This window comes from Monodelphis domestica, chromosome 2, assembly GCF_027887165.1.
Source record: "Monodelphis domestica isolate mMonDom1 chromosome 2, mMonDom1.pri, whole genome shotgun sequence".
Classification (NCBI taxonomy): Eukaryota; Metazoa; Chordata; class Mammalia; order Didelphimorphia; family Didelphidae; genus Monodelphis; species Monodelphis domestica.
The window spans coordinates 211,254,519-211,281,914 of NC_077228.1; the positions used below are offsets into that span (position 1 = coordinate 211,254,519).

Below are 27,396 nucleotides of genomic sequence, written 5' to 3' on the forward strand. Positions count from 1 at the left end.
TTTAGGTTCCATGACATTATGTTCATCTTCTCTTTTTCCCAGTATATATCATTAACCATTATCTATGGTACCAGAAATATTTTCACGTAGAAAATGTTGGCTTTTTAGCATTAGTTCAACAAGCATAAATGCAAAATGAATAAACAATGCAGCCAGTGCCCGGAGTGCTTTCAGTGTACTAGAAGTTCAATGTGGTGCATACTATATGGGAGGAAACTGTTTCAGTGCTACTGATTTTTATTTGATTACTGGATATTTCCAATGTAAGAAAACCACTTTTTCTCACTAGAAGAAAAACAAGCTATCAATAACCACATGAACAAAAAATATTAACTCCCTAATAAAAGAAATACAAATTAATACAATTCCAAGGTTATACCTCACTCCCATCAAATTGACAAAGATGATAAAAGAGAACTGTAGCAGTTGTCTTTGTTATTTTTTATTTTTTTATCACTTACATTTCCTAATGCATTCCCTGATTACAAAGGAAAAGAATAGTTAAGCAAAACTAACCAACATAGCAAAAAAAAAAATGCCTCAGATCTAGTGCCCTCTTCCCTCACACAAAAAAAGTAGGTAGTGTCTTTTCATATTCTGAGTCATTGTAACTTCATAGCATTTCCATTTCTTGTTCTAATTAGTTATTGTGTATGTTGTCTTTCTGGTTTGGTTACTTCAGTTAAGTCTTTCCACGTTCTTTAAATTCATCATATTGTTTCTTTTCTTTTTTCTTAAACCTTTTTCTCCTATCTTAGAATTGATACTAAGTATCAGTCCCAATAAAGAAGAACAGTAAGGGCTGGGCAATTAGGGTTAAGTCACTTGCTCAGGGTCACATTGCTAAGAGAGGCCAAATTTAAACTGGGAACCTTCTGACCCCAGGCCTGACTATCTACAGAGTCACCTAGTTTCTCCTTCATTCCTTGTTTCTTAAAGTATATGTTATATTAATTTACCACAATTTGTTTAGACATTTCTCAAGAAATAAATGTTCGTTTCCAGTTTTTTGATAATTACAGAAAGCACTGCTATAAAGAAACTAGCCATTTTGACAGGAGTTTTTGGAGAACAGGTCCATTAATGCACTATTGTTGATGGAGTTCCAAATTTAATTGTTCTGGAAAACAGTTTGGCACTATAACCCCAAAGTCAGTACATGTCCTTTGATCTAGAGAGAGCTACTATCAGTCATAGCCCAAGTAGGTCAGGGACAGGCAGAAAAACAACTATGTTCAAAAATAGTATCAATCTTTGTCCTAACAAAAAGACTGAAAAATCGGTTTGTGTTATTTGTAGAATAATTAAACAAATTGTACAGTATTGTGATTTTTGCCAGAATTACATTAAAAATTATGAATGATGGTTTCAGAGAAACCTTTATGAACTACTGTAAAGTGAAATGATCAGGTTTGAGAGAATAGTTCCTGCACTGACATTTATACTACTGTTAAGAAAGAACTTTGAAAGTCTTCAGAATTTTGATGAAAGCATCAAATTATAATGAGTTCAGAAAGACTTTTGGAAAAGCATGCTTCCTACTTCTTGGCCAAAAAGTAATGGAGTAGAGATTTAAAATGAACTATGCCTCCTCCTTTATAGCCTTCATCACTTCACACCTCAGCTGTTATAATAAAGTTCTTCTGGTGGGTCTTTGTGCATTCATCCCCACTCTGTCTATCCTCCATTCAGCCATTAAAGTGATTTTCCTAAAACAAGGCTGATCATATCATTGTCCTACTCATTAAACTCCAGTGGTTTCCTGTTGCCTGCAGGAGCAAATATAGAATGCTGTTTGGCATTCAAAATCCTTCATAACTTAGTCTCCTCCTATCTTTCAGTCTTAACATACTCTTCCAACCAATGACACTGGCCTCCTGGCTGTTCCAAGAACAAGATGCTCCAGGCATTTTCTCTGGCTCTCTCCCATACCTACCTGGAATGCTCTCCCTCCTGATGTGATCACTGATCTATCTGGCTTTAAGTCTTAACTAAAACCTCCATATGAAGCCTTTCCTTCTTCCCTTCTATATGAAGCCTTCCCCAACCCAATTTAATTCTAGTGCCTTCCCTCTGTGCATTATTTCCTATTCATCCTGTATATAGCTTGATTTTTATGTATTTATTTACTCATTGCCTTCCCCATTATATTCAAGGCTTCTTGAGGGTAAGGACTATATCTTCTCTTTATGTCCCCAGCACTTAACACAGAACCTGACAATTAATAAATGTTTATCATTTGATAAGAAAGCTACTTTTCATACTTTTCACTGAGTTATAAACTATCCAAGTTTAAAATCTTTTTTCCCCTTTTCAGAAACAAGAGTTGAAATAAAGGAATCTGTTCGTGGTCAAGATATCTTCATTATACAGACAATACCAAGGTAAGAACTCATTTTATGTTTTTTCCAAATATTTCTTCTAAAATAGAATTTTTAGATTCATAGAACTGTGTATGCTCATTAGAACAAAATCTACTTCCCTGAGAAGTTCCTTCTAGGTACAGGAATTCAGCTGCTCATTTGTTTATCCTCCTGTATCAATGTGGATCTCTTTTTTTCTCAGAACTAGCCAAACATCTAGTCCAGTAACACCGCTCCCATTTCAATCTTCCTGCAGTTCATCCTTCTACCATAATCTTAAGAACTATCACTGAAATTCTGTGCACAGGAGAGAACAGGGTGCTCCAATATGTGAATTTACATTTAGGGGATTGATGACATTCCTGTTCCCATTGAGGGCCATATTTCCACACCTTTCCACACATCGAATGTTTCCTCTCATAAACTATTTTACTTTTAATTTATCCTGAAATACAGAATTTTCTGAAATATATTTTTTAATTATAAAAGAGTCATCAATAAGAAAAAAACTTGGTTTAACTCAAATACTTAAGTACTTCTTATATGCTAGGGGCTAGGAATACAGAGACAAAAAGAGAAACAATACCTGCTCTGAAGCTGAATTTCTAAACTAGAGTCAGTGAACTTGTTTTTTATTTTGATATCTGTGTTTCAATATATTTGGTTCCCATTATGATCCTATTTAAGCATTTAGAAACATTCTGAGGGAACCATGAAACCCAGAAAAGAGTAAGAACCCCTGGGCTAGATAGATAGATAACTGACATTTATGTAGTGATTTAGGAGGGTGGGCTAGATAATCTCCAAGGTCACTTCTGGCTCTAGCTGTTAAGCTTCTGTGATACTAACTTTGTGACCTTGCATAAATCAATTAATCTGAATTCCCTAGCCCTTAGCACTCTTCTGTCTTGGGAACCAACACTTGGTATCAATTTGAAGGCCAGAGGTAAGGGTTTTATTATTATTTTTTAAAATATATTTTTCCATGTTTACATATTTTGTTTTCTTTCCCTCTCCTCTTCTCTCCCCCCTCCCAAATCCAATAAGCACTTCCACTGGGTTATACACTGGGTTATATCACTTATACCTATTTCCCTATTATTGGGTTTATTTTTAAAACCCTTACCTTCTGTCTTAGAATCAGTACTGTGTATTGGCTCCAAGGCAGAAGAGTGGTAAGGGCTAGGCATTGAGAGTTAAGTGACTTTCCCAGGGTCACACAGCTGGGAAGTGTCTGAGGCCAGATTTGAACCTAGGACCTCCCATCTCTAGACTTGGCTCTCAATCCACTGAGCTACCCAGCTGCCCCCCCCCCCCCCCCCAATTCATTTTTGCAATAAAGCAGTCTTTTAAAACCAAACCCCCAAATCATATATCCATATAAACAAATGAAAAGTCTTTTGTTTTTCTTCTGTGTTTCTATTCCCACAGTTCTTTTTCTCAATGTGGATAATGTTCTTTCTCATAAGTCCTTTGGGATTGTCCTGAATCATTGCATTGCTATCAGTAGCAAAGTCTATTACATTCTATTGTGCCACAGTTTTGACTTTCTGTGTATAATGTTCTCCTGGTTCTGCTCATTTCATTCTGCATCAGTTCCTGGAGGTTCTTCTAGTTCATATAGAAATCCTCCAGTTGATCATTCCAGTAATATTTTTATTTTTAAAAAATTATGTGATGCAAAAATTTGCAAACTTGGCCATACCTTCTTTCCCATTATCTATCCACTGAGCCACCCAGGTGCCCCAGCATTATTTTGAATGTTATTGCTGTTGATGTTGTTCAGTCATGTTTTGCTCTTTGTGACTCCATGTAGGGTTTTCTTGGCAAGGATACTGGACTGGTCTGCCATTTTCTTCTTCAGTGAATCCTTTTATCAGGCAATCAGGTTAAGTGGTTAAGCCCAGGGTTGCACAACTATGCCTGAGATAGGATTTGAACTCAGGTCTTCCTGGCTCTAGGCTGAGCACTCTATCCTTTGAGCCACCTAATTGCCATTACTGTGGGTATCTTTATAAATTGCTCCCCTTTAGCACCTGATACAGAGATCCAATACAACAAATACCCATTGCTCACTTTAAATGTACCAGGATACCATCAGAGATTCAAAAATTGGCCCTTCTTTAAAGTTTCTTCATCTGGACTAAAAAAAGTGGTATCAATGGATAGAATGCCAGGTCTGGTGTCAGGAAGACCCAAGTTCAAATGTGGCCTCAGACACCTACTAGCTGTATGACCTTGGGCAAGTCATTTAACCTCTCTTTGCCTTAATTTGCTGGAGGAGGAGATGGCAGACCACTCTAGTATCTTTTTTTTTAAATCCTTACCTTCTGTCTTAGAATCAATACTGTGTATTGGTTCCAAGGTAGAAGAATAGTAAGGGCACTTGCCCAGGGTCATACAGCTGGGAAGTGTCTGAGGCCAGATTTGAACCTAGGATCTCCCATCTCTAGGCCTGGCTTTCAATCCACTGAGCTACCCAGCTGTCCCCACTCCAGTATCTTTGCCAAGAAAATCAGACAGGACTGCCCAGTAACATAAACCCTGAGGTTCCTGAGACTCTTGAGTCATTAACTATAATTTTGAGTAATATGCTATTCCCAAACTAATTTGGGTAGTTGGAAAAATAAACTAATGCTAGAGGTGATTTGTACCTATGTGAGTTCTAGAAATAGTAGCCATTACAAATTAATATTTACAGTAATCCTGACAATTTTAAAATAATGAGAGCCACTGACCAGAATGAATTTCTCTTAATTAAAGAATTAAAATTTTCTCTTTAAAATTAAGTAAAACTGGAACATCAGTCATGATCTTTATGGGTGAATACCATGGGGCCACATTAATTTAAGCTTATTCACTCTGTACTTACTGTCTCTTTAAGTCACAAGCCTCCACATCAAGTATCTAAGAGCCTTGATTAAATGTCAAAAACAAAAATCCATCAGTGGCATTCATGATGGGCTCTAATTTGTTTTCAGTATTTTAATACTTCATTTAATGTGCTATAATTGAACTTGATAGCCTTCTGTTGCTGTTTTACATTTTAGGTTTTAATCTTTTCTTTATGGACTAAGCCCTTTTCACGAATTATTTATATATTTAACAAACATTTATATGTTTACTGCATGTGCAGCAAAGAATATACCAAAGTGCAACCAATAACCAGAAGTGTGGCCTTAAGCAATTCATTTAACTCCTCAATTTCCTTACCCATAAGAGCTTGTGCTCTTGATAACTTATAGTCCTTTTCACTGATGAAATTCACAAGATTATTTTCTTTTATGCTAATGGATGCTAAAGCACTATAATTTCTAAGTTCTTAGTCTGAGCTTTTATTTGTAGTTTATTGATGCCTTTTGTCTTTATATGACAGCTATTTCCCAACTTTCATTTTAGATTGAACCATCTTTTGTGAGAAAAACAAAATAAGCAATATTTCAAAGAGTGACTACTTGCTCACCCATCAAAATGTAAACTGAGTTGAAAACAGAAATGGCTTTGCTTTTTGTCATTGTTTCTGCAAAGTCTGGCACATAGGTGCCTGATGAATGCTTATTAAATAGTTTTCTAACATTGAACCTAGCACCCCCAGTATGATGAATTTGTTATGCTGAATTTTTTGTTTTCTAGATATTTCTCTCCCTTCTCCTTTTGAAGATTAATTTTTCTTCATCAGTTTTCATTGGCAAATTCTATAATTATCTTTCCTTTGTTTCTCCTTGTTTGAATAACAAGACTATTTGCCTCTTAAAAGAGTTTGGAAGAATGCCTTCTGTCTCAAGTATTTGAAAAAAATTTGCTTGTTTCTTTGGATTTCTTTTTCTCAACAATTCATTTCTAGCCTGATCTCCCCCACCCCCTCACCTAGCCCCCCCCCCCCCAAATTGAGCTATTTCCTAATTTGTTCGTTTGGGTTTAAATTTTTTTTTTAATGCTTCCCTTTTGTCAGAACAGATACCGAGTAGCAGTTCCAAAGCAGAAGAATTGTAAGGACTAGGCAGTTGAGGTTAAGTGATTTGCTCAGGGTCATACAGCCAAGTTTTAAATTTTTTATAGATATATTCATCATTTTTCTTTGTGTTCTGTTTTGCTGGCCCAAAATTATCTAGTAGTTTGTGGTATTATTTGTTAAAAAATTTTTTTTGCTGTTTTGCTTGTATTTATTTTTTATACTTTTCTGGTTTCCTCCCTTAATGGATGCTATCATTGTACTGCCATCTTTTTTACAGCTCTTCTAATTGTTGTTTCTGATACTCTTGCAAGTTGGGAAATCGATTTTTAAAAAAAATAAGATTTCAAGGGGCAATTGGGTAAGCCAGGCCTAGAGATGGAAGGTCCTGGGTTCAAATTTGACTCCAGACACTTCCTAGCAATGTGACCCTGGACAAGTCACTTAACCCCCGTTGCCTAGCCCTTACCACTCTTCCTTAGAATATTGATTCTAAGGTGGAAAGTAAGGGTTTTTAATAATAAAAAATAACATTTCATATCTATTTGACGTAAGGTTTGTAAAAATTTCATTTCAACCCTGTGAGGTAGTATAAATAAAATCCCCATTATACAAGTTAGAAAATAATATTCATAATAACTAACATTCATATAGTACTTTTAAGGTTTATAAAACCCTTTTATATCTACTATCTCAGGCCAAGTTTGACGACTATGTTGTATTTATGGTTTTTATGTTTATTTTATTTTGTAAGTACCTATCTTCATTGGAATCTAAATTACTTTCTAGATTGAATTGTTTCATTTTTTGTATTTATAATCCTGTGCTCATGCTTTCCCATCCTCCATACTTTTGTTCACGTTTCCCTTGCTTGAAATGTTCTCTTTCCCTCACTTCACCCCATGAATTATGCCCATCCACTGAAGCCCAACACAAGGCCTCCTCTGCTCTTTCCCCCTTGACGACGACTGTTCTCTCGAACTTCACCTGGCTCTTTGTTTATACCCCTCTAATGCCTTTACTCTGCAATATTATCTGTGTCTGGTCTTGTTCCTCTCCTATCACCTGTGTAAGCTGCATGGATGCAAGGACTCATCTGAACTTAGATCTTCTCCAGAATTTCCCCAGTAACCTGTGAGCAAGAGGAACAGATAATAAATAGTTGTTGAATTTGAATTCTCTGGAGAGGGAGAGTATCTACCAACTAAAAATAAGACTGAGTGTCTGAGGGAAAAGACAAAAATACACTACCAGGAGAGAAGAGGGCTATGCTAAAAGGGCCCCATTGTGTTTCTCCTCTTTGAACACAGAACCACTTACTGTTGCAGTCAGCTCACACAGAAAGTAGCAATCCAGAATCATTATAACCAGATATACATTTCTTTGTCATCTTTGAAATTGCCTATTTTTTCCTTTTCACAACAGATCAAAATATGTATGAAGTGGGAAGGGCAGATCTAAGAACTTTCTCATTCAGAACTACAGTGTGAATGGGGGTTGATTTCCCCCTGCTGGAAGTTCTGATGATGGCAATTAAATAATGAGACAATGTGGGTTAGAGAATGACTAAATAAATTGCCATGTGTGAATGGAATAGAATACATTCACATGTATGGAATTCAATGAGACATAACAAATGACATTCAGAGAAATCTGGAAAGAGCTGTATGAATTAATAATAGGACCAAGCAAGCCAAACCAGAAGGACAATATAAACAGTGACTCATTAATGTAAATGAAAAGTGTAAAGCAACTGAATTCTGACTCAGTATAATGTTCCAATTTTAGTTCCAGACAACAAATGACAAATCACATATTCCTCTTAGTAAAAAGGTGGGGGACTACGGGCACAGAATATTATATGTGATGTCAAGCTTAGACTCAGCATCATCTGGTTTAGTTTTAAGTTTTTTTTTCAAAGTTGTCATGTGTATCAAGAAATGAAGATTGTGCAAGAAAAAGTCATCCAATAAAAACCTTTTAACAATAGATTAGAAGATTTTCCCGTAGATTCAGAAAAAGTGGTAGAATTTTATTCAAAGTGGGTGCTGTGACTTGACTCCAAGAATTGTGTGATCCACCATTGGGAAGTTGACTATCGTCCCCCCCTCCCCTCATTTATTTAATAGCCATTTATGGTTTTTATCTCCAGTAGAACTATATCTATCCTTATCCCCAACACTTTCACTCTAGCTAAATATATACAGATATTGGTAGGGAAAATTCATCTTTGTCTCCTGCCCCACCCCCCGCCCCCCCATATTATACTCTTTGTAGCTTCAGAGGATGGGCTCTGTGCAAGTGGATGAGGGTTCTGCTACTCCCTTTTCCTTTGAGGTGGGCCAGGGAATTATGATCTGGAACACAAATATTACCTCCTTCTCCCCACCTCCAAAGAAAGAAAAACAAAACACTTCCAAACTCCCATTAGATCCTGCCATTCTTCCAGTCTTTGTGGTACTCACAACTTCATTTCTGAATCCTTTCTCCTATTCCCAAACGACCTATCTAGTCAGCTGCCAGATCTTCTTGGTTCTTCCTTCACACCTAACACTTCTCTTCTTCCTTCTAACAGCTCAAATTTTTACCATCTGAGAGTTGGAAATCAAACATAAAACTTATAACTTTTAGATAGTATTTTTCTTTTTGGTGATTTAGTATTTTGTCCTTGGCAGTAGTTCAACTGCTATAAGACATGTGGATTGTACAAGTAGGTGGCTGTGATACCACATCACAGTGCCTTGCTCAGAATCTGGTGACTGGTAGTTGGGCTCCAAAATGTTCCCCACACAGTTCCAGATATGCTAGCAACCCTAAAAAACTAGGCATAGGGTCCAGATGTTAGAGGTTGTTGACTTTGTTTTGAGAAGTTCTCAGCATGAACTGCTGAGTAAGTGGAGTTAGTGAATCTTCCTTAGAGCCCCCAAGAAAAGGTGAAGAACTATATGTAATAGCTTAGCCTCCATTGGTCAGGAATTGGAATGCTTTTCAGGATAAAAAAAGAAAAGAATCCTAATGGTTAGATTTTAATGTTTTAGAGATGTGAACACAGCTGTTATGGAGTTATTGATCATGGCCTATGCACTGAAGACTGCCTGTGCCAGAAATATTATTGGAGTCATCCCTTACTTTCCCTACAGCAAACAAAGCAAAATGAGAAAGAGAGGTTCCATTGTATGCAAGCTCCTAGCTTCTATGCTAGCCAAAGCAGGTAAGTGCAACACAAAATAGAACATTTTTAGATTCCGTCACTTTGACATCCTCTTTGTTGAAGGTGAATCAAAATCTGGTGTCCCAGTGTGAACCTCTGGACTTTCCTTCATTCCTCACTAATCCCCTCTGCCCCCTCCCCCCAATATATGAATGAATAAATAGACAAAAGAGTAAAGAGAATAGCAGAAAGTATTGCTTTCTGCTCACTTGCCTGCTGTCTGTCTTTTGCTTGGTGTCTGTAGAATTTGTTTAGGACTCTATTGTTAATTTTGACACAAACTCTTCTCTTCTCTACACCAACATGCTTCTCTTGCATTTCTTTAGTTTTCAAAAGTTTAATCTTTTTATTCTGCTATTCTTTTGACTTTTTGATCTAGCTTCATATATTAGCTTTTCTTATTTTGCTAGTTCTGTTCTTGTGCAAGTTGTTTTTCTTTTAATAGTTATATGGTTGAACTTTAAAAAAACAAACAAATCTGTTTCATTCTGTATACCATCTTTTTCTGGTGTTTTTGTTTTTGTTGTTGTTGTTGTTTACTAAGCTTATTTTCCCACCATTATTTTGCCTTCATGCCAATGAAACTGGTGTCAGCTTTTCTTGTACATAAGAGAGTCAAGAATAACATAAATCAATTTGTTTTTTATATTTTCATGTTGCATTTTTCTTTTCCCAATTTGCTACCCATTCTGGCACTGCTTCACCTTCTCCCTAATTGTCATTTAGTCAAATTGTTATCATCTACATCTCTTAGTGTTTCAGTATATACTGGCCCCATATTAAATTTCTTCTTTTATCTTCTCTGTGCTTTGATGAATTTTCAGGAACAAGTTCACACAAACCATAAACAGGAGCAAACTTATTTTGCTTTTTAGTTTGGCCTGATGCATCCTTTGTGTCAGCAATTCTCATTGAGGTATGATGTTAAAAGAACCTATGTGTGACTGACTTGTTGACATCTCCTTTGTTGATCTGCCAGCATCACTGCCCACTCTTTGTCTTACTGATCCTTAATTGGGCCACAAGGTGCTGACCAGTGTATAGCTATTAATTTGTAGGTGAGAACATTGTAATTTTTTGTTTTAAAATTTCAGGTTTAACACACATTATAACTATGGATCTTCATCAAAAGGAAATACAAGGCTTTTTCAGCTTTCCTGTGGACAACCTTAGAGCATCACCTTTCCTACTTCAGTATATCCAAGAAGAAGTGAGAAAACTCTTTTATGCCAACTAGCAAAAACAGAGTAGTCTTCTTTAAAATATCATGTTGCTTTGTTCTTTTTCTGGTGTAGGTTTTGAGCATCTAAATGGCAGAACAGATGTTTCTCACAGAGGCCTCTTCTAATTATTTGAGGAAGGCATAAGTTAATAACCCAGCCTCCCTATCCGTCAGCCATATATGTAGGATCATGTTTTTTGGAAGACAAAAATGGATAACCTATTCAGTCCATTTGGTGATCTGCTTATGCTTTCCAAGCATGAAAACTCAAAATTGTTTATTTTTATCACAAGTGATAAAACAGTAGTTTTTTTGTTTTGTTTTATTTTTCTGACTTTAAATGATCAATCTGTTTAAAATGTTCTTCCTTAGTTGTCAGAGTATGTTGCTCTGTGTTTCATTTCACTTAATTTTTACTTCTTTTTTTATTCATCAAATTCTGTGACTGGTGACAATTGATGACATTTTTATGATTTTTTTCTTCTCAATGCAGATTCCAAATTATAGAAATGCAGTCATTGTAGCCAAGTCTCCTGATGCTGCAAAGAGGTAAATAAGCCAAAAATCTATGAGCTATCCCTATGATGCTGCTTTTATTAAAATTTAACTTTAATAGAACACAGTGGTAGGGCAACTAAATAGCAGAGTTGATAGAGTGCCAGGCTTAGAGTTGGAAAGTCCCAAGTTCAAATCTGGCCTCAGGTACTTCCTAGCTTTGTGATCCTGAACAAGTCACTTAACCCCCCATTGCCCAGCCCTTGTCACTTTTTTGCCTTGAAATACCTAGTATCAGTTCTAAAACAGAAGGTAAAAGCTGGGGGAAAAAATGGAATTCAGTGGCTCTGGTAATGTAGCCAGTCATGTTTTGCCAATGTAATTAGGCTTTTTTCAAATCTGCACCTGCTACTTCCACCCTTTAAAAGATGTTGTTCTTTATAGTCTTTTGAGAGGGCATGAAATTCTTCCTCAGAATTCTCAGGAAAAAGAAAGCAGCTGGAATAATGTGTGTTTTTCTGACTTCAGTTTTCAGGTCACTTCTGGTTAAGCACCCTTTCCCAAGGAGGAGTTATTATGCCATAAAGAACAACAGTAAAATTAATTTAAGCAGAACTTAACTGAATTCACAAAATTGGTGTTGACATAGCTTTCCTGTGCAGTACAGAAAGAATCCACCATTTTCATAAGAGATAAGTTCAGGGGGCAGCTGGGTAGCTCAGTGAATTGAGAGCCAGGCCTCGAGATGGGAGGTCCTAAGTTCAAATCTGGCCTCAGACACTTCCCAGCTGTGTGACCCTGGACAAGTCACTTAACCCCCATTGCCTAACCCTTACTACTCTTTTGCCTTGGAGCCAATACACAGTATTGATTCCAAGACAGAAGGTAAGGGTTTTTTTTTAAAAGAAGAAGAGATATTCAAATTGAGACCCAATACATACTTTTTTTTGGTAAATTCTGAGTATGTTAGTACTTAATATAATGTTAAAATTCAGTGGAATAGTTTCCTTGATGATCAGTAAATATTAATGAAGTGATTCTTAGGGTTCTTTTTCATGAATATTCTTGGGTTTTCCCCTAGGGCCCAGTCATATGCTGAGAGACTTCGCTTGGGTTTAGCTGTAATACACGGAGAGGCTCAATGTACAGAGCTCGACATGGATGATGGACGTCATTCTCCTCCAATGGTCAAAAATGCCACCGTCCACCCTGGTCTTGAGTTGCCTTGTAAGATTATCTTTGTTTTTACATTTTTGGAGGGCCTGTGTTTATGAGAAAAGCATGAGTTTGGAATTGAGACACCGGGAGATTTTTGATGATATTTCCTCTGAGTGTGCCTTCAGTGATTTGAGAGCCAGATGATCTCTTAAGACCTCTCTGGCTGTGTAGTTTTGTGACTGCGAATATTGCACTAGAGGATGAAACAATGACCTTTTGTAAACATACATGCAGCCTCAGTTTTCCCACCATTTAACATATATTTGAAGGAGGCATAAGGATAAATGAGCCAATATGGACAACATTGTGTACTTTAAGGGCATATGTTCAAAACTTTAAAATGAAGTAATGTAAAGGAAGATTAGAACTCTTAAGTTTTTTGATCTTAGTAAAATGGACATTTTTTAAAAAGAAGGGGAATAACCCATTATAAATGGAAACTAGAGCCTAGGGACCAGGTAACTTTGGCCCATTCAGATTTTAAGTGTCTGGAAATTAGAGAACAGGCATAGACTGTTGCATGGTATCCACCTACTCTCCTAACATCATATGGCAAGAACGAAACTAAAGCTGTTATGTTTTCACAACTGGGTCTCAATTACTGAGACCATGAAGTGGTCATGTTATTCAGATTCATACTTCAGAGTTGGTCAGATTTTTGTTGATTTCAACCCAATGGAAATGTCAAATATGTCAGACAATAAGAAAAATGTGTTTCCTCTTCAAGTCTATTACAAAGTAGTTATAGAAAGTAAAATTTTAAAAATTACTCAGTATTTTGGGCGGCTACGTGACTCAGTAGATAGAGAACCATGCCTAGGTTCACATCTGGTCTGAGACACTTCCCAGCTGGGTAACCCTGGGCAAGTCACTTAATTTCAGTTGCCTAGCCCTTATGCTCTTCTGCCTTGGAACCAATACTTAGTATCAATTCTAAGACAGAAAGTAAGTGTTTTGCTTTTTTAAAGAAAAAAATGATAGTATTGTCATGAAGGGTAAGTCTACACTGATGTAAAGAAAGCATTATTGTTTGACATATTTAGCAGCAAAGGCTGAACTGTCTTCCCTCTTTTTTAAATGTTTGTACATATGCTGGTAGGTGCAGACAGCTTTATTCATATCTCAGTAATTTGTTCTTATGTTCTCACAAGATGAACCAAATGTAATTGGATGACCTAGGGCATTAAAGCACTGGAATAATCAATGATTATATCCTCTTAAGAACACATGGATTTTGTGATCTATAAGCATTTATTTTAATTTCTAAAACCTTTCTACGTTACCTCTCAATTAAAGAGTTAGGACTTGAAATCCAGGTTGAGTGTTTTCTTTCTTAGAAATGTAAGTTCTGGGTGCAGCTGGGTGGCTCAGTGGATTGACAGACAAGAGATCCTGGATTCAAATCTGGCCTCAGACACTTCCTAGCTGGGTGACCCTGTGCAAGTCATTTAACCCCATTACCTAGCCCTTACCACTCTTCAGCCTTGGAACCAATACATAGTGGAAGGTAAGGGAGAGGGGGAGAGAGGGAGGGAGGGAGGGAGAGAGAGAGAGAGAGAGAGAGAGATTATATCTATACAAGAATGAGTCAGATTAATTGAAATGTAGCCTAGTCTCCCTGTGTGATTCAGTGATTCACACAAAATCAGATTTCATATTACTCTAACACATTTCTCATGACCCAGCTATGGTCTTTGTCTCTTTGGAAATAGCTCAAAGGAAGTTCAAATACTGGACTTACAGCATTCGTGTTTTAGTAATTACTAGCCACAAAACCCCTTCCCCAAACCAAAAAGGCCTGGCAGACTTTCACTCTAAATAATACTAGTTATCTCTTTAGAAGTTTGGCTCTTTAAAAAAAATTCCTGTGCTTCTAGGCATTGTAGGGACAGTTCTCACTTTATCTAAGTGGGCCATTTCTCAGACTTCTACATAAAGCCATTTTTACCCCTGGGAAGGGAGGGATGTAGGAAGGGAACTCAGCCACTGAGGATTGGAAGGAAATGGGAGGCCAGCACATAGTTCAAGGATACCTGGGGATAGAGTCAAAGAAGCTGGAGCAGGAGAAGGAACACATGGGGAGCTGAGGTCTGCTACATGAGGGCCTGGCCAAAACTAAAGGGGGTAGGCCAGACACAGATAGGAGAGGACAAGCAACATTTGGGGCTTGGGACAAATTCAAAGTAGATACAGAGGCGAGTGGAACAGGACAAAAACCTCAAGCTAAACAACCCTCCCCCCGCCCCCCCCCCCCATCCTCCAGTGGCATACTTCTATTCTTCTGCCTTCACTTGAAAGGTTTTTTAGGGCTTTTTTTTTTGGGGGGGGGGGTAAGGCATGGGACACTGAAGAACACCAGCAGAGGGACAAGAGTGGGGAGAGAGAACAAAAGTACTGTATAGTAAAATTAACATAGGTGTTGGAGGGCGGGGATAGATTTCTTTCTAAATTCTTTGCATAAAATCACATTTGCCAAATGCCACTTTACAATAAAGCAAGAACTGTCTACATAGACTTTTTAGTCATCTACTTAAAATAGTTTAGTAGCTAATCAGGAAAAACAGGAATGTTAAAGGATACCCACCAGTCTGATATTTTTGCCATGTAAACATTGCTGTGTCGCTACACATTCTCAACTTGGAAGAAATCTTTCATGGAAGTACAAATGAATTCATTTACAGGAAACAGGAGTCCATGGTGGTGGTGATAACAACGCTCTCCTTACAGTTATGTGATTAGCATGGTTATTACATAAGATGGAATTCTGTTTTGACTGGGTTATTCGGTTATCAGCTTTCCCAAACAAATCAAGAGCCTAAAGATGGTCTTTATGTTTGCACAGGTAAAAAGGTTCCAAAATTATGTACACTTTAATCCTAGTTATTATGCAGGGTGTTTCGATGAGATGAATCCATATTTTAGTAACCCATATGTTTATTAAGATACTAACCTCCTTGCAAGAGGGCAGGTGTTTGAAATAGCCTGTATGGTATTAGTGCCAGTTACTGTTTTATCATAGTCGTTTTTTCACATTGCTTTCTATGCTTGTATACCTACATGAGACATCATTATGTAATAGAGCACTTTATTTGGACTTAGGACCCACATTTGAATCCAAAGTCAGTTATTTTAAATCCCACTTCATATATTTTTTATTCCTGAAATATTACAGTGGTGGCTCTGAGGCTATGTCAGAATTTCCACATAGGAACGATAGTTCAGCCAGAGAGAACTTTGTGATAACTTTTCTTTCTATATTCCAAAGAAAATAACATTGATCTAATGTGATCTTCCATTAGTTTGGCTCTAGAATGACTTTTGATTCAGCTGAATAGTTTCTCTCTCCCCCTTCCTTCCTCTTTGCCCTTCTCTTCCTCCTGTCCCTCTTGGGTTCTCATCATTGGTCTTAGTCTTCTTTTGTGTTTCAAAGCTATAAGCCCACTGTGACCCCTTATTCTTGTTAGTTGCCCCAAACTATGCTGTAGTAAAAGGCTTCCAATCTTTCTGTTACTTGGTATGTATACAGTCACCAGAAAAGAAAGGGTAAATGTCCTCTCTTTAGACACATTATATGACAGGCTAGTCTCATCCTAAGGAGAAGAGTTGTTTCAAAATCTGCCTCCCAAATGTTGCCATTCTTCCTTGTTTACCATGACTCCCAATTTTGTATGCAGCACACACTTGGTACAAAGTTAGGTTGGAATGTATATTTCATAGTAATCTTAACAATGTAACCACTACTTATGTAAAGGTATTTCCCTTCACCTTAAGGGAGTGTATAGTGGGGGGAGTGCAGGGGAAGAAATATAATAAATAATAAATAAATAAAATAAAATAATAAAATATAAGAAATGTCAGCATTTCACCATTAATATGGATCTGCCTGAAATATATGACAGTTATTGATCAGATATGCTCTATTTAGAAGAACATTGTTTTATTTCAAAAAATGGCTGTTATTCTAATATCAAGACCTCTTAAAGAATGAATTTTTAGGTAGTGGTGTGTTTAGAATTATAATGCTAAAAATCAATTAGGTTTACCCAAATAAAAATTATTTAATACTTAAAATATTTTACCTTATTTTGTTTGATATTATTTAATATTAAATATTTAAATAAATACCGCTTATAAATATTAAATAAAACCCACACAAACTTTATCTGTTTACCATTACAGCCTTGAAAAAAATTATTGAGCATAACTGAGACTAGAGGTCATTTCTGACTTTTTTAAAATGTCCTAATTCATTATATACATATACTGGTAAATTTGAGGTTGAAGTTACAGAAAAGGTGATAACTCATTTTATTAGATCCTGTGTTTTCATTTTGCCTTCTTTGTGGGATCCTGTGGCAGATTTGGGAATAAGTTTTAATTTGGAGATTTGTTGTTGACCAGTCTATGTTTTCTCTCTTACATAGTATCAGACTTTTTTTGGGTAAAGTTTTCTATTAAAAGCTATATATAAATGCACCAAGTTGGAATGGCTAAGAAATGAAGAGATTTTTCCCCTCTTATCTTAGTACACTAGCAAGACAAGTATTTTTTATCCAGTCCAATCTAATCCAAAGCCTTTATTTGGCTGTTATGAAGGATCTTTGATAGGGTTGTTACTGTTCTTAAACCTCTGAGTAGCTCAAGACACAGTTGTGCATGTCACATTTGACTGTGGGGCTAGTTTACAAGTGCTACAAAAATAAGGTTATTTCCTAATCTTTTCAAGAATGTAGCCACTTCTGCTTATTGACTTTTAACAATTTTTGATCAAAATTGACTTCCAGAATTAGCTTTGTTCTTTAAAAATATGTTTTTCTTAATGAAGTGGCAAAATGGAAAAAAGCCTTAAAGCATAGTTTCTTGGGGCAGCTTAGTGGATTGAGAGCCAGGCTTAGAGATGGGAGGTCTGGGGTTCAGTTGTGAACTCAGAAATTTTCTAGCCGTGTGACCCTGGGCAAGTCACTTAACCTCCATTGCCTAGCCCTTACCACTCTTCTGCCTTGGAACCAATACAAGGTATTGATTCTAAAACAGAAGGTAAGGGTTTTATATATCCAGGAGTTCCCTCTACATATGAAAGCATTAGTCTTTTAAAATAATTTTAGTGGGATAGGGAGCATCTAGGTGGCTCTGTAGATAGAGGGCCTGGCCCAGAGACAGTAAGTCCTGGGTTCAAATTTGACCTCAGACACTTTCTAGTGGTATGACCATCAGAAAATCATTTTACTTCCCCCCCACCCCCCATTGTATAACCCTTGTCGATATTGGAACTAATGCTTAGTCTTGATTCTAAGAGAGAAGATAGTTTTAAAAAACCAGATAAAATAAGAGCTTAAAATAAGAATAATATGAACTATATCAAGTAACAGAAACTGAGACGTTTAGACAAGATACAGACTACAGTGGGTCTCAAAGCTTGCTTTCCTATATGCTCCTCTGCTCGGATCTGAGGCAAGGCTTGTGGAAAAAGTGGATAGAGTTTTAAACTCTGGGAAGAAGAATATCGACTGATCTTCACTCTCACCAACAACCAGTTGGCCATCCACTCCTGCTGTGTCTGTGTGCCTTGTTGTCTCGCCTCTTTCTCTTTGGTCAGCATGGTAATCCATTTGTGTCTTGACCAGAGCCTTTCAGCCTCCCTTTGGTGCAGCAGAAAAAACTTAGGCAGTACTCCTTTCCTTAAGTCACAACAACCCCAAAGCAAGCTGAACTCTCCTAAAGAGGGTAAACCAGAATTTTTTTTCATCCAGAGAAGTCTTCCAAAGCCTCTGATCCCAGAGAGGACCTCCTAAAATTTTCTGGTTCTTGGCAGCCTTGGTCCATGCTAGGTTTGATGGTGGGAAAGTTTTGAGAATCTTCTTACTATTCATTGGCAAAACCATTTTATAAAGTGAATAAAAAATATGTATGTATATTCCTTTTCCGAGATATACATGCTAACTGAGTTTTGTTTTTTCCTAGTGATGATGGCCAAAGAAAAACCACCAATTACTGTAGTTGGAGATGTTGGAGGGCGGATTGCCATCATAGTGGTATGATCTCCTTATTCACAGTAAAAGTGTTATACAGCACATGAACTTGATGCAAGATGACAGTAAAATGACATGCATACCCACGACACTTAGGCGCATATATCAGTAGGGTATGGACTTCTGATTGTTTTAATCTCATGGTGATTGATAGATTTGGAACAATGACTCCAGTCTGTCACTTGGTACCTCTAATGATCAATAGAACAAATTCTTTTTTTTTTCTTTTTAATTTTTAAATATTTTTCCATGTTTACATGATTCATTTTTTTTCTTTTCCCTCTTCCCTCTCCCCTCCTGGAGCCAATAAATAAATCCACTAAGTTATACAAATGTTATCACGATATATATTTCCATATTACTCTTTTTTTTTAACCCTTACCTTCCATCTTAGAATCAATACTGTGTAAGGGCTAGGCAATGGGGGTCAAGTATCTTGCCCAGGGTCACACAGTTTGGAAGTGTCTGAGGCCAGATTTGAACCTAGGAACTCCTGTCTCTAGGCCTGGCTTTCAATCCTCTGAGCTACCCAGCTGTCCTTCCATATTATTTTTGCAATAGAATAGTCTTTTAAAACCAAAATCCCAAATCCTATACCCATATAAAAATGATAAATCCTATGTTTTTCTTCTGCATAGTAGAAAAAATTCAGAGATAATCGTGGGGCTAGAATGTGAATTGTACTCATGAATTGAGACAATAATAGAAATGTTTCAAAATGATATTTGAACCCATCATTTGTCATTGTGTTCTCAGCCATGTGAACTCACTGGTCAGTACCAGCAGCATGTACTTAATAAAAAAATGTTAATTTTATCACAGCTGTCACAGTCTCAAGTTCAAATTCATCTTAGCCTTTAGGTTATGTATTCCCCTGCAGTTATACTCAGAATTTCCTTTCTTGGGGAAGCTGAGTGACTCAGTGGATAGAGAGCCAGGCCTAGAGACTAGAGGTCCTAGGTTCAAATGTGATCTCAGACATTTCCTAGCTTTGTGAAGCTAGGAACGTCGCTTAACCCCATTGCTTAGTCCTGACAGATTTGCCCTGAAACCGATACTTAGTATTGATTCTTAGAAGGTAAGGATTTTAAAAAACAGAATATCCTTTCTATAGCACAAAGCCTTTTTTCCTCATTTAGGATTTCTTCTGTAGTCATTTCAATGAACTTGCTTTCTAAAAAAAGAAAATCTGCTGGCCTCAGACACTTCCTAGCTGTGTGACCCTGGGCAAGTCACTTAACTCCAATTGCCTAGCCCATACCACTCTCCTACCTTGGAATCCATACATACCGATTGTAAGACAGAAGGTAAGGGGTTTTGTTTTGTTTTTTAACTTCTAAGAAGTGGAACAATCAACAGTTTTGTTTTTTTTAAGAACTTGAATGAGAGATGAATCTCCAGCAATGCTTTTAAGTCCTAGCTAAAGGTAAATCTTACTGCTATTTGACTGATAAGACAGTCACATACAAGCCTAGACTGTGCAACCATTCTTGCTATTTCTACATGTTCATCCTTGAATTAGGCTTGTATTTAGTTGGAGTGACCAGAATAATTATAAACAGATAGCATCCACTGTGAATAGATACTGTGCAGATAGAAGTAAAAATATCTTTTATTCCCTTAATATTAATATTTTATTCCCTTTAAGAAAGGGGGAAAGCTCCCAACAGAAGCAATTAAATTAATTGTCTTTCCTTTAATTCTGTGTTGAAGGCAGACCGTGCAGGTAGGCTAAGAGAGCAGGCAGCTCTCTAATTCTGTTCTCCTGTCCTCCCAGGACGACATCATTGATGATGTGGAAAGTTTTGTGGCTGCTGCTGAGATACTCAAAGAGCGAGGTGCCTACAAGATTTACGTCATGGCCACTCACGGCATCTTGTCTGCAGATGCTCCCCGCCTCATCGAGGAATCTTCCATTGATGAGGTATGTCTGCTCCTCCAGAAGCTACCTCTCTTTCCTCCCGAGCTAGTTGTTGCTCATGGCTCCCCTTTCTATGACCAGCAAAAGCACAACCCAGCACTTAGGAAACTTGGGTCCCACAGAAGTGAAATGATTTGCCTGCAGTCACAAAGTGTGACAAGTCAAGACTCAGAATCCAGATCTTACGGCCTGGAGTATAATAATGTTGCTTCTTTATAAGATAATTATGTAGGTATGTTTACATGGCAAAATGTTGCATTCATAGGAATCTGCAGGGTTGATACTGCAGGCATGAGATTATGAAAGTTTTTACATTTCACAGATTAGGGAAAGGGACGTTCAGCAAGCTTGCCTAAGTCAAACACAGTAAGAGTGCCATTGGCCTTGTGGCTCTTTCTGGCACAGTAAACAGATGGCTTTTTCTTGCTCACAGTAATGTCAGGAAATTGTATATTTTAGAATAAGTGAATGAGCATCCGGCTCACTGGAAAATACCAACATAAAATAAAAAATTCCTCTGCCTAGCTTTCTGGCTTTATGCCTGCTTCCTGGTGTTTACTTAGACATCTTTGGGAAGGGAGTTTTCCCAATTCAGGTTCTCCAGAGTAAATCAAAAATTTGCTGTAACAGAAGGTTTAATTGGGCAGTTCATGTCAGCATTCCAGTGTTCAGACTCCACAATTTCTGCTTCTTTAGAAATGGTGTAATTATACAAGAAAGAGCAGAATACTCTTTAAATCTGATATCTTTTTCCCCCACTTTTTTGTTTTGTTTTCATTAAATTGCTATCCAGGTAGGGTTCTTATTTCTGTGGTAGAAATTGAAATAAGGGTCTCTAGGTGGCTCAGTGGATTGAGAGTCAAGCCTAGAGATGGGAGGTCCTGGATTCAAATGTGGCCTCAGATACTTCCTAGCTGTGTGACCCTGGGCAAGTCACTCAACCCCCACTGCCTAGTGCTTAGCAAAGGGTTTTTATGAAGAAAGGAAGGAGGATGAAAAAACGAGGTGTCTTTGAAAGGGACTGTGCGTGACTTTAAAATTTGATGACGCTATTTCTTTTGTTGCCCACATCTGTAGGTGGTGGTGACCAACACAGTTCCTCATGAGGTACAGAAGCTGCAGTGTCCCAAGATAAAGACTGTTGACATCAGTTTGATTCTTTCAGAAGCCATACGAAGAATCCATAATGGGGAGTCCATGGCCTACTTGTTTAGAAACATTACTGTAGATGATTAGAATCCAGAATTGCTTTTGTTCTGGGGCTCTTGAGAAAAAACGGCATTGCCATCAGTTATGTATATCACATGTTTCTTTGTGGGGAGGAGAGTGCTGGAAATTTCTTGGAGAGATGGTGGAGGAAATTAAATTGAGCAATGTTTGTACCAGAAACTTTCTTTGACCATATGGAGAAGCATTGTGACAGAGATGGTGCAAAAGGAATGAGTCAGCAGCCTGAAGGATCTCCAACCAATCCAATTCTTTTTATAAAAGCTATAAATCCTGTGCTTAAAATGAATCCATTTCAAAGACTCATCTGGAACTGTTTCATAATCCTACTAATTGGTTTGTTTTTAGGAAAATGGATTTGTTATGTTGAAATTGCTTCTACAAACAGAATGCTTACCCATAGTGTTCATGAACCAAATATCTCTTTTCTTAAAGATAGGAGTAAGAATTTCATCACTTAAACAAGGATATGAAAGGCAGCTAGACAGTTCAGTGGACAGAGAGCCAAGCTTGGATACAGGCCTGAGTTCAAATCTGGTCTCAGATGATAGCTGTGTGACCCTGGACAAGTCACTTAACCCTAGTTGCCTAGCCCATACAGCTTTTCTACAGCAATTGAGGGTGTGTGTGGGGAAGGTGTGCATTTACTCCCCACTGACACCCCAAAACAGTAAATAAAGCTCTGCCCCTTCTCAAGCGTATGTCCCTGCCAATCCTGTCCAGTGGCCATTCAAGAAGGTGTGTGTGCAACATGTTCTTGAGACCGAAATTCAACAGTTATAAATTACATGTTAATATGAGATTAAAATTCCTCATCTGTTGGGACGCAAGGACACTGCCCGTAACCAAGCAAGAGCCCCCACTGACCTACAACACATTCCACTTCAGAAATATTTGAGGGCCAGGAAGCATCAATGGACCACTGTGTGGTCGTGTTCTCACTCAACTTGAAAGTTTTCTGCTCTCTTCAATAAGTTCCCAACCTTCTAGATAAGACTTTTTAGTCAATTTAATTAAATTCTTCCAGAGCTGCCTTATATTACTGATCTTTTTGATTCTTCTACAAGTAGATGGAGTTTGGGTTGGAAAGACCCCACAGATTTAGGGGAAATAGTATTGTCTGGCAGAGTCCTAGACGAGGTAGGCCTTTAGAGGCCAACTGCTGTATAACATGCAGAATATTATTTTATTCCTCTGGATCCATTTCCTCCACTACAAGACAGGAAGGTGGGGACGATGGTCCATTCGGCTTCTAGAATCTGTTGACCTCTTAGGTAACTTGCGAAATTCTGTATTTAATAGATTTACTAATACCACATGGTAAGCGTATTCTATATTGGAGTACAAAGTTACCTGTGGCCAAAATGTATTATTTCTTTATTTTTGTCCAAGTTTGGTGTCTGGGGGGGCTGGCTTCAATAATTCTGGAGTAAGAAAAAAAATCAAACCATGGTTCTCTAAGCTAAACTAATTACAGAGCCAGATGAGCTAGTTTTGTCATGCTTGCTGTTGTAGGAATCTGCTAGAGTATAAAGAGATTGGGGGTTGTTTTGGGGGCTTTTTTTAAAAGTTGAAATAAACAAATAAAACAGCAATGGAGTGTCTGTCCGCTCAATTTTCATTGACCTTTCAAGTCTGTCTAAAGGTTCTCCACACAGATGATTTAACAACCCTTTTTATCATCATCACTTCCCCCATTTTAATGAAGTTGGGTAGTAGGAGCACATGCTGATCCATGGTAGATAGAATATGGAGAACTGGTCTTTAAGTTGGCATGTTCTGATTGTCACCAAACTAGTGCAAAGTTTCTTGATGAGTTCACGCGGCATTTCAAGTAAATTGGATTTACTCTTTCTGCAATAGAGGTTTGTAATACAATGCAAGACTGGATTTGGAAACCAGCTAGGTGGCTCAGTAGATTGAAAGTCAGGCCCAGTGACAGTAGGTCCTGGGTTCAGTTTTGGCCTCCGACACGTCAGCTGTGTGAGCCTGGGCAAGTTGCTTAAACTTGGTTGACTAACCCTCTCTACTCTTCTGCCTTGGAACCAATCACAGTATTGATTCTGTTGTGGGAGAAACACACCCAAGTTTGTAGCAGAGGGCCTCAAACTCCATTCCATTTCAAGAATGGAAGACAAACTCCATTCAAGAAGTAAGAAGAGAATTTTATTTGAAGAAGGGGTTTATGGTGGTATTATGTAGTTTATGGTAGCCTAATAGCTGGTGGAATAGTCTGGGGGGCTAATCAGGTCGCCTTAAGGCTGATGGATAAACCCAAGGGCTAGTAGAGTGGCCTCTCTAGAGCAGTTCTTTAGGTAAGGAATGGCAGCTCTGCCCTCTATGGATCAGAGTTGGCATATTTATTAAGATCTGAGGACTGGTCATCTCCCATTCCAGAGAAGTCTCCATCTTTCCCCCAAACCCTGGAAAATGGACAATTTGGCCAAATTTAGGTGCAAGTATGTTTTGGGGTTTGATGTCATAGGGAATAAGGAGCATGCACAAGTTGGGGGGATTATGTCTTACAGTTCTGAATAGGTCTAATCTAAAGTAAATATAGAATAATATATGCAATTAATAAAACAGATTAGGCACAAAGCTGATGCTGTAAAGAATTAAAATTTTAAGTTATGATTTAAATTTTCGGAAACTGAGGCAGGTAGAAATTAGTTTCTCTCTGCAAGGAGTATTGTTTTTATGAGGTTTATTAAAGGTCAAGGGTTAAAGAAAATACAAGCAAGAGAAGCACGTGCTAGGTGGGCCATGAGGCCCACCCAAATTTCACCCACATCATGAGACACGTCTTTGCCGGCGGAGACAGGAAGAGAAGAGAGCCAAAACCCTTTCCAATCAGGTTAAATACCCCTTCTCGATCTTGGCCCAGGTGAGAATTCAGTGATATTACAAAACATTCTGGGGAAGTGGAGCAAGGACTTCTGGGGATTGAAGTCCTGGATTCAAGTCTCCATTTTTTAAAGTGCCTAGTACAGAATGTGATAGATCTGGTACACAGAATGGATAGTTGATCAGTCTGCAATTTGTGCTTGACTAATGCTAAAACTACAGGTTTTGCAGTTGATGTTTAACTAGTGTTAACTGGTAAGAAATGCAACATTTCAGTATATGAAGGTACCATTGCTACCCCTCACTACCTGCTACCAGCCGACATCAGTTCTAAGTTGGAAAGTATTTAAGGTCGTTTTTTTAAAACGTGGATTTGGAGTCAAAAAAACAGATTCTAGTACCACTTACCACTTAATACCTTTATGACCTCCAAGTCACAACTTCTTTGGGTCTTTGTTTCCTCGTTTGTAAAGTGAAGGAATTGAACTAGACTTATAAGGGCATTTCTACCCCTTTTCCAATTGAACAGTGTACATGGTGAGGCCCAAAAGAGCAGGCTTCATAGGGACTTGACTGAAGTGCATTTTTGACTTTAGAGAAATAGGACAATGTAAAAGGAGAAAAACTTGCCACATAGTACTCTTTCAGGATTATAGGTATTTACTATTTCTCAACTTCCAACCTTAACCCCCATCCCACCCCTTCTTATTTACTTTTAGATCAAGAGTCCTTAACCCTTTGTGTGTCAGACCCCTTTGGCAGTCTGATGATGTCTGGAGTGCCCTTTGGAATGAGGTTTCTAAAGACATAAACCAAAAGTTGATTTATAAAATAAAACAATAATGAAATGCAGTTGTCAATTTTTTTCTTTTTTCATTTTATTTTATTTTTTCCCCAGTTTGGTATAAAAAGTTTCCAACATTTTTCAAAGAATATTACGTCTAAAATGGACTCCACCACCAACATCCCACCATCTTTGAGGTGGTAAGCAATATCATAGATTTTACATGTGTAATCATGTAAAAAGTGAAAAAAGTTTGCTTTAATCTCCATTCAGTCTCAGTTCTTTTTTTTTTCTTTCTGGAAGTAAAGGGCATTTTTTTTTTCTTTATCATGAGTCATTTGATATAGTTTTGGACCATTGTATTGCTGAGAACAGCTGTCATTCACAGTTCATTGTAAAGTATCTCTGCCACTGTACAATGTTCTCGTTTTGCTTTTTCCACTCTGTTTCAATCTGTGTAAGTCTTTCCAGGTCTTTATGAGCTCCTGCTTTACCTTTCTTACAGTATAATAGAACCCCATTATAATCATATTCTATTAACTCACTCAGTCATTCCCCAATTGATGGATATCCCCTTACTTTCTGATTCTTTGACACCCTATTTTTGTACTTATAGGTGGTCCTCCCCACCCTTTTTTTTATTAGAGTTACAATCCTAGTAATGATATTGCTGGGTCAAAGGATATGTACTGTTTTATTTTTGTATTTATTAATTTTTTAAAACCCTTACCTTCTGTCTTAGAATCAATATGGTATATTGCTTCTAAGGCAGAAGAGTGGTAAGGGATAGGCAATGGGGGTTAAGTAACTTGCCCAGGGTCACACAGCTGGGAAGTGTCTGAGGTCAAATTTGAACCCAGGACTTCCCATATCTTGGCCTGGCTCTCAATTCACTGAACCGCCCAGCTGCCCCTATATACTGTTTTATAGCCCTTTGAGCATAGGTCCAAATTGCTCTCCTGAATGACTAAATCCATTCACAACTCCCCCAGCAATGCTTGTGTTCCAGCTTTCCCATTTTCCTCTCTAAGTTTTGCCATTTTCCTTTTCTGTCATAATAGCTGATCTGATAGGTATGTGGTGGTCCTCAGTGTTATTTTAATTTTCATTTCTCTAAATAATAGTGATTTAGAGCTTTTTTGCATGATTATGGAGAGCTTTAAATTACTTTGTTCAAGAACTTCCTGTTTATATCCTTTGACCATTTATCAATTAGGGATTGACTCGTATTCTTATAGTCAATTCATTCCTCTATGTATTTGAGAAATGAAGTCTTTATTAAAGAGTCTTGTAAAAAAAAATGACAAAAGTTCTTTGGTATTACAAGAATCATCTCCCCATGTAGGGATGTGTACAGTTTAACCTTATTGAATGTCTTTTGGTTTCTCTATCCTGTTTATCATTTTATGATGCTCCTGAGTCTTGTATTTCAATCAGAATTTCCATTCAGCTCTAGTCTTGTCATCAGGGATGTTTGAAAGTCGACTATTTCATTGAATGCCCATTTTTGCCCCTGAAGGATTATGCTCAGTTTTGCTGGATAAGTGCTTCTTGGTTGAAGCTCCTTTGCCCTCTGGAATATCATATTCCAGGTCCTCCTTTCCTTTCATGTAGAAGTTGCTATTGTAAGGATAACTTTTAGTGTTTTGACTTAAAATCTAAGTGGTCGTCATGGGAAATTCCCAAATATGAAAATACCCAAGTCAGCTGGGATTTATGGAGATTTTAATTAATAAAGAGAGAAGGACTCAAGGGAAGGCGAGAGAGAGAGAATTAATTTAAACTGCTCTGGCAAAGGCTGAGCCAAGCAGTAGTTAAAGGCCTTGGCCAAAGTGACCTCCCTGAGCCTAAGGGAAGGAGAAGTCAGTCTTATAACTCACCATAAGACCATCTCCAAACTGGGTTCCAGTCCTCCACTCAACTCAATTCAACTGACCCCTGAACTGTCCTTTAGCCTCCTTTTAAAGAGGATTTTCTCTTATGTCACCTCCCCTAAATTTTCACATCTACCAATCACAGTAGACGCTTTTTTCCAGGACTGCCCATCTTAGTTCTCACCTTCTCTGGTTAAATTATATCTTCTGAGTACTTAACACCTCTTTGTTAAGCTTGCCTTTTGTAAGTTACTTG

At 37.7% G+C, this 27,396-nt stretch overlaps 1 protein-coding gene across 4 annotated transcripts in view; it reads left to right on the forward strand.

Moving 5' to 3' along the window:
- Positions 1-23,233, forward strand: part of PRPSAP1 (phosphoribosyl pyrophosphate synthetase associated protein 1) — a 40,397-nt gene extending 17,164 nt beyond the window's left edge. For all 4 annotated transcript variants that reach the window (XM_001368950.5, XM_007482595.3, XM_007482594.3 and 1 more), the window contains exons 3-10: positions 2,318-2,384; positions 9,354-9,526; positions 10,621-10,736; positions 11,242-11,297; positions 12,325-12,470; positions 18,423-18,493; positions 20,268-20,414; positions 21,489-23,233. In XM_001368950.5, coding sequence (XP_001368987.2) covers positions 2,318-2,384; positions 9,354-9,526; positions 10,621-10,736; positions 11,242-11,297; positions 12,325-12,470; positions 18,423-18,493; positions 20,268-20,414; positions 21,489-21,647 — 935 coding nt within the window. In that variant the 3' untranslated portion in view covers positions 21,648-23,233. The remainder of the gene's footprint in view (positions 1-2,317; positions 2,385-9,353; positions 9,527-10,620; positions 10,737-11,241; positions 11,298-12,324; positions 12,471-18,422; positions 18,494-20,267; positions 20,415-21,488) is intronic.
- The last annotated feature ends 4,163 nt before the right edge of the window (positions 23,234-27,396 follow it).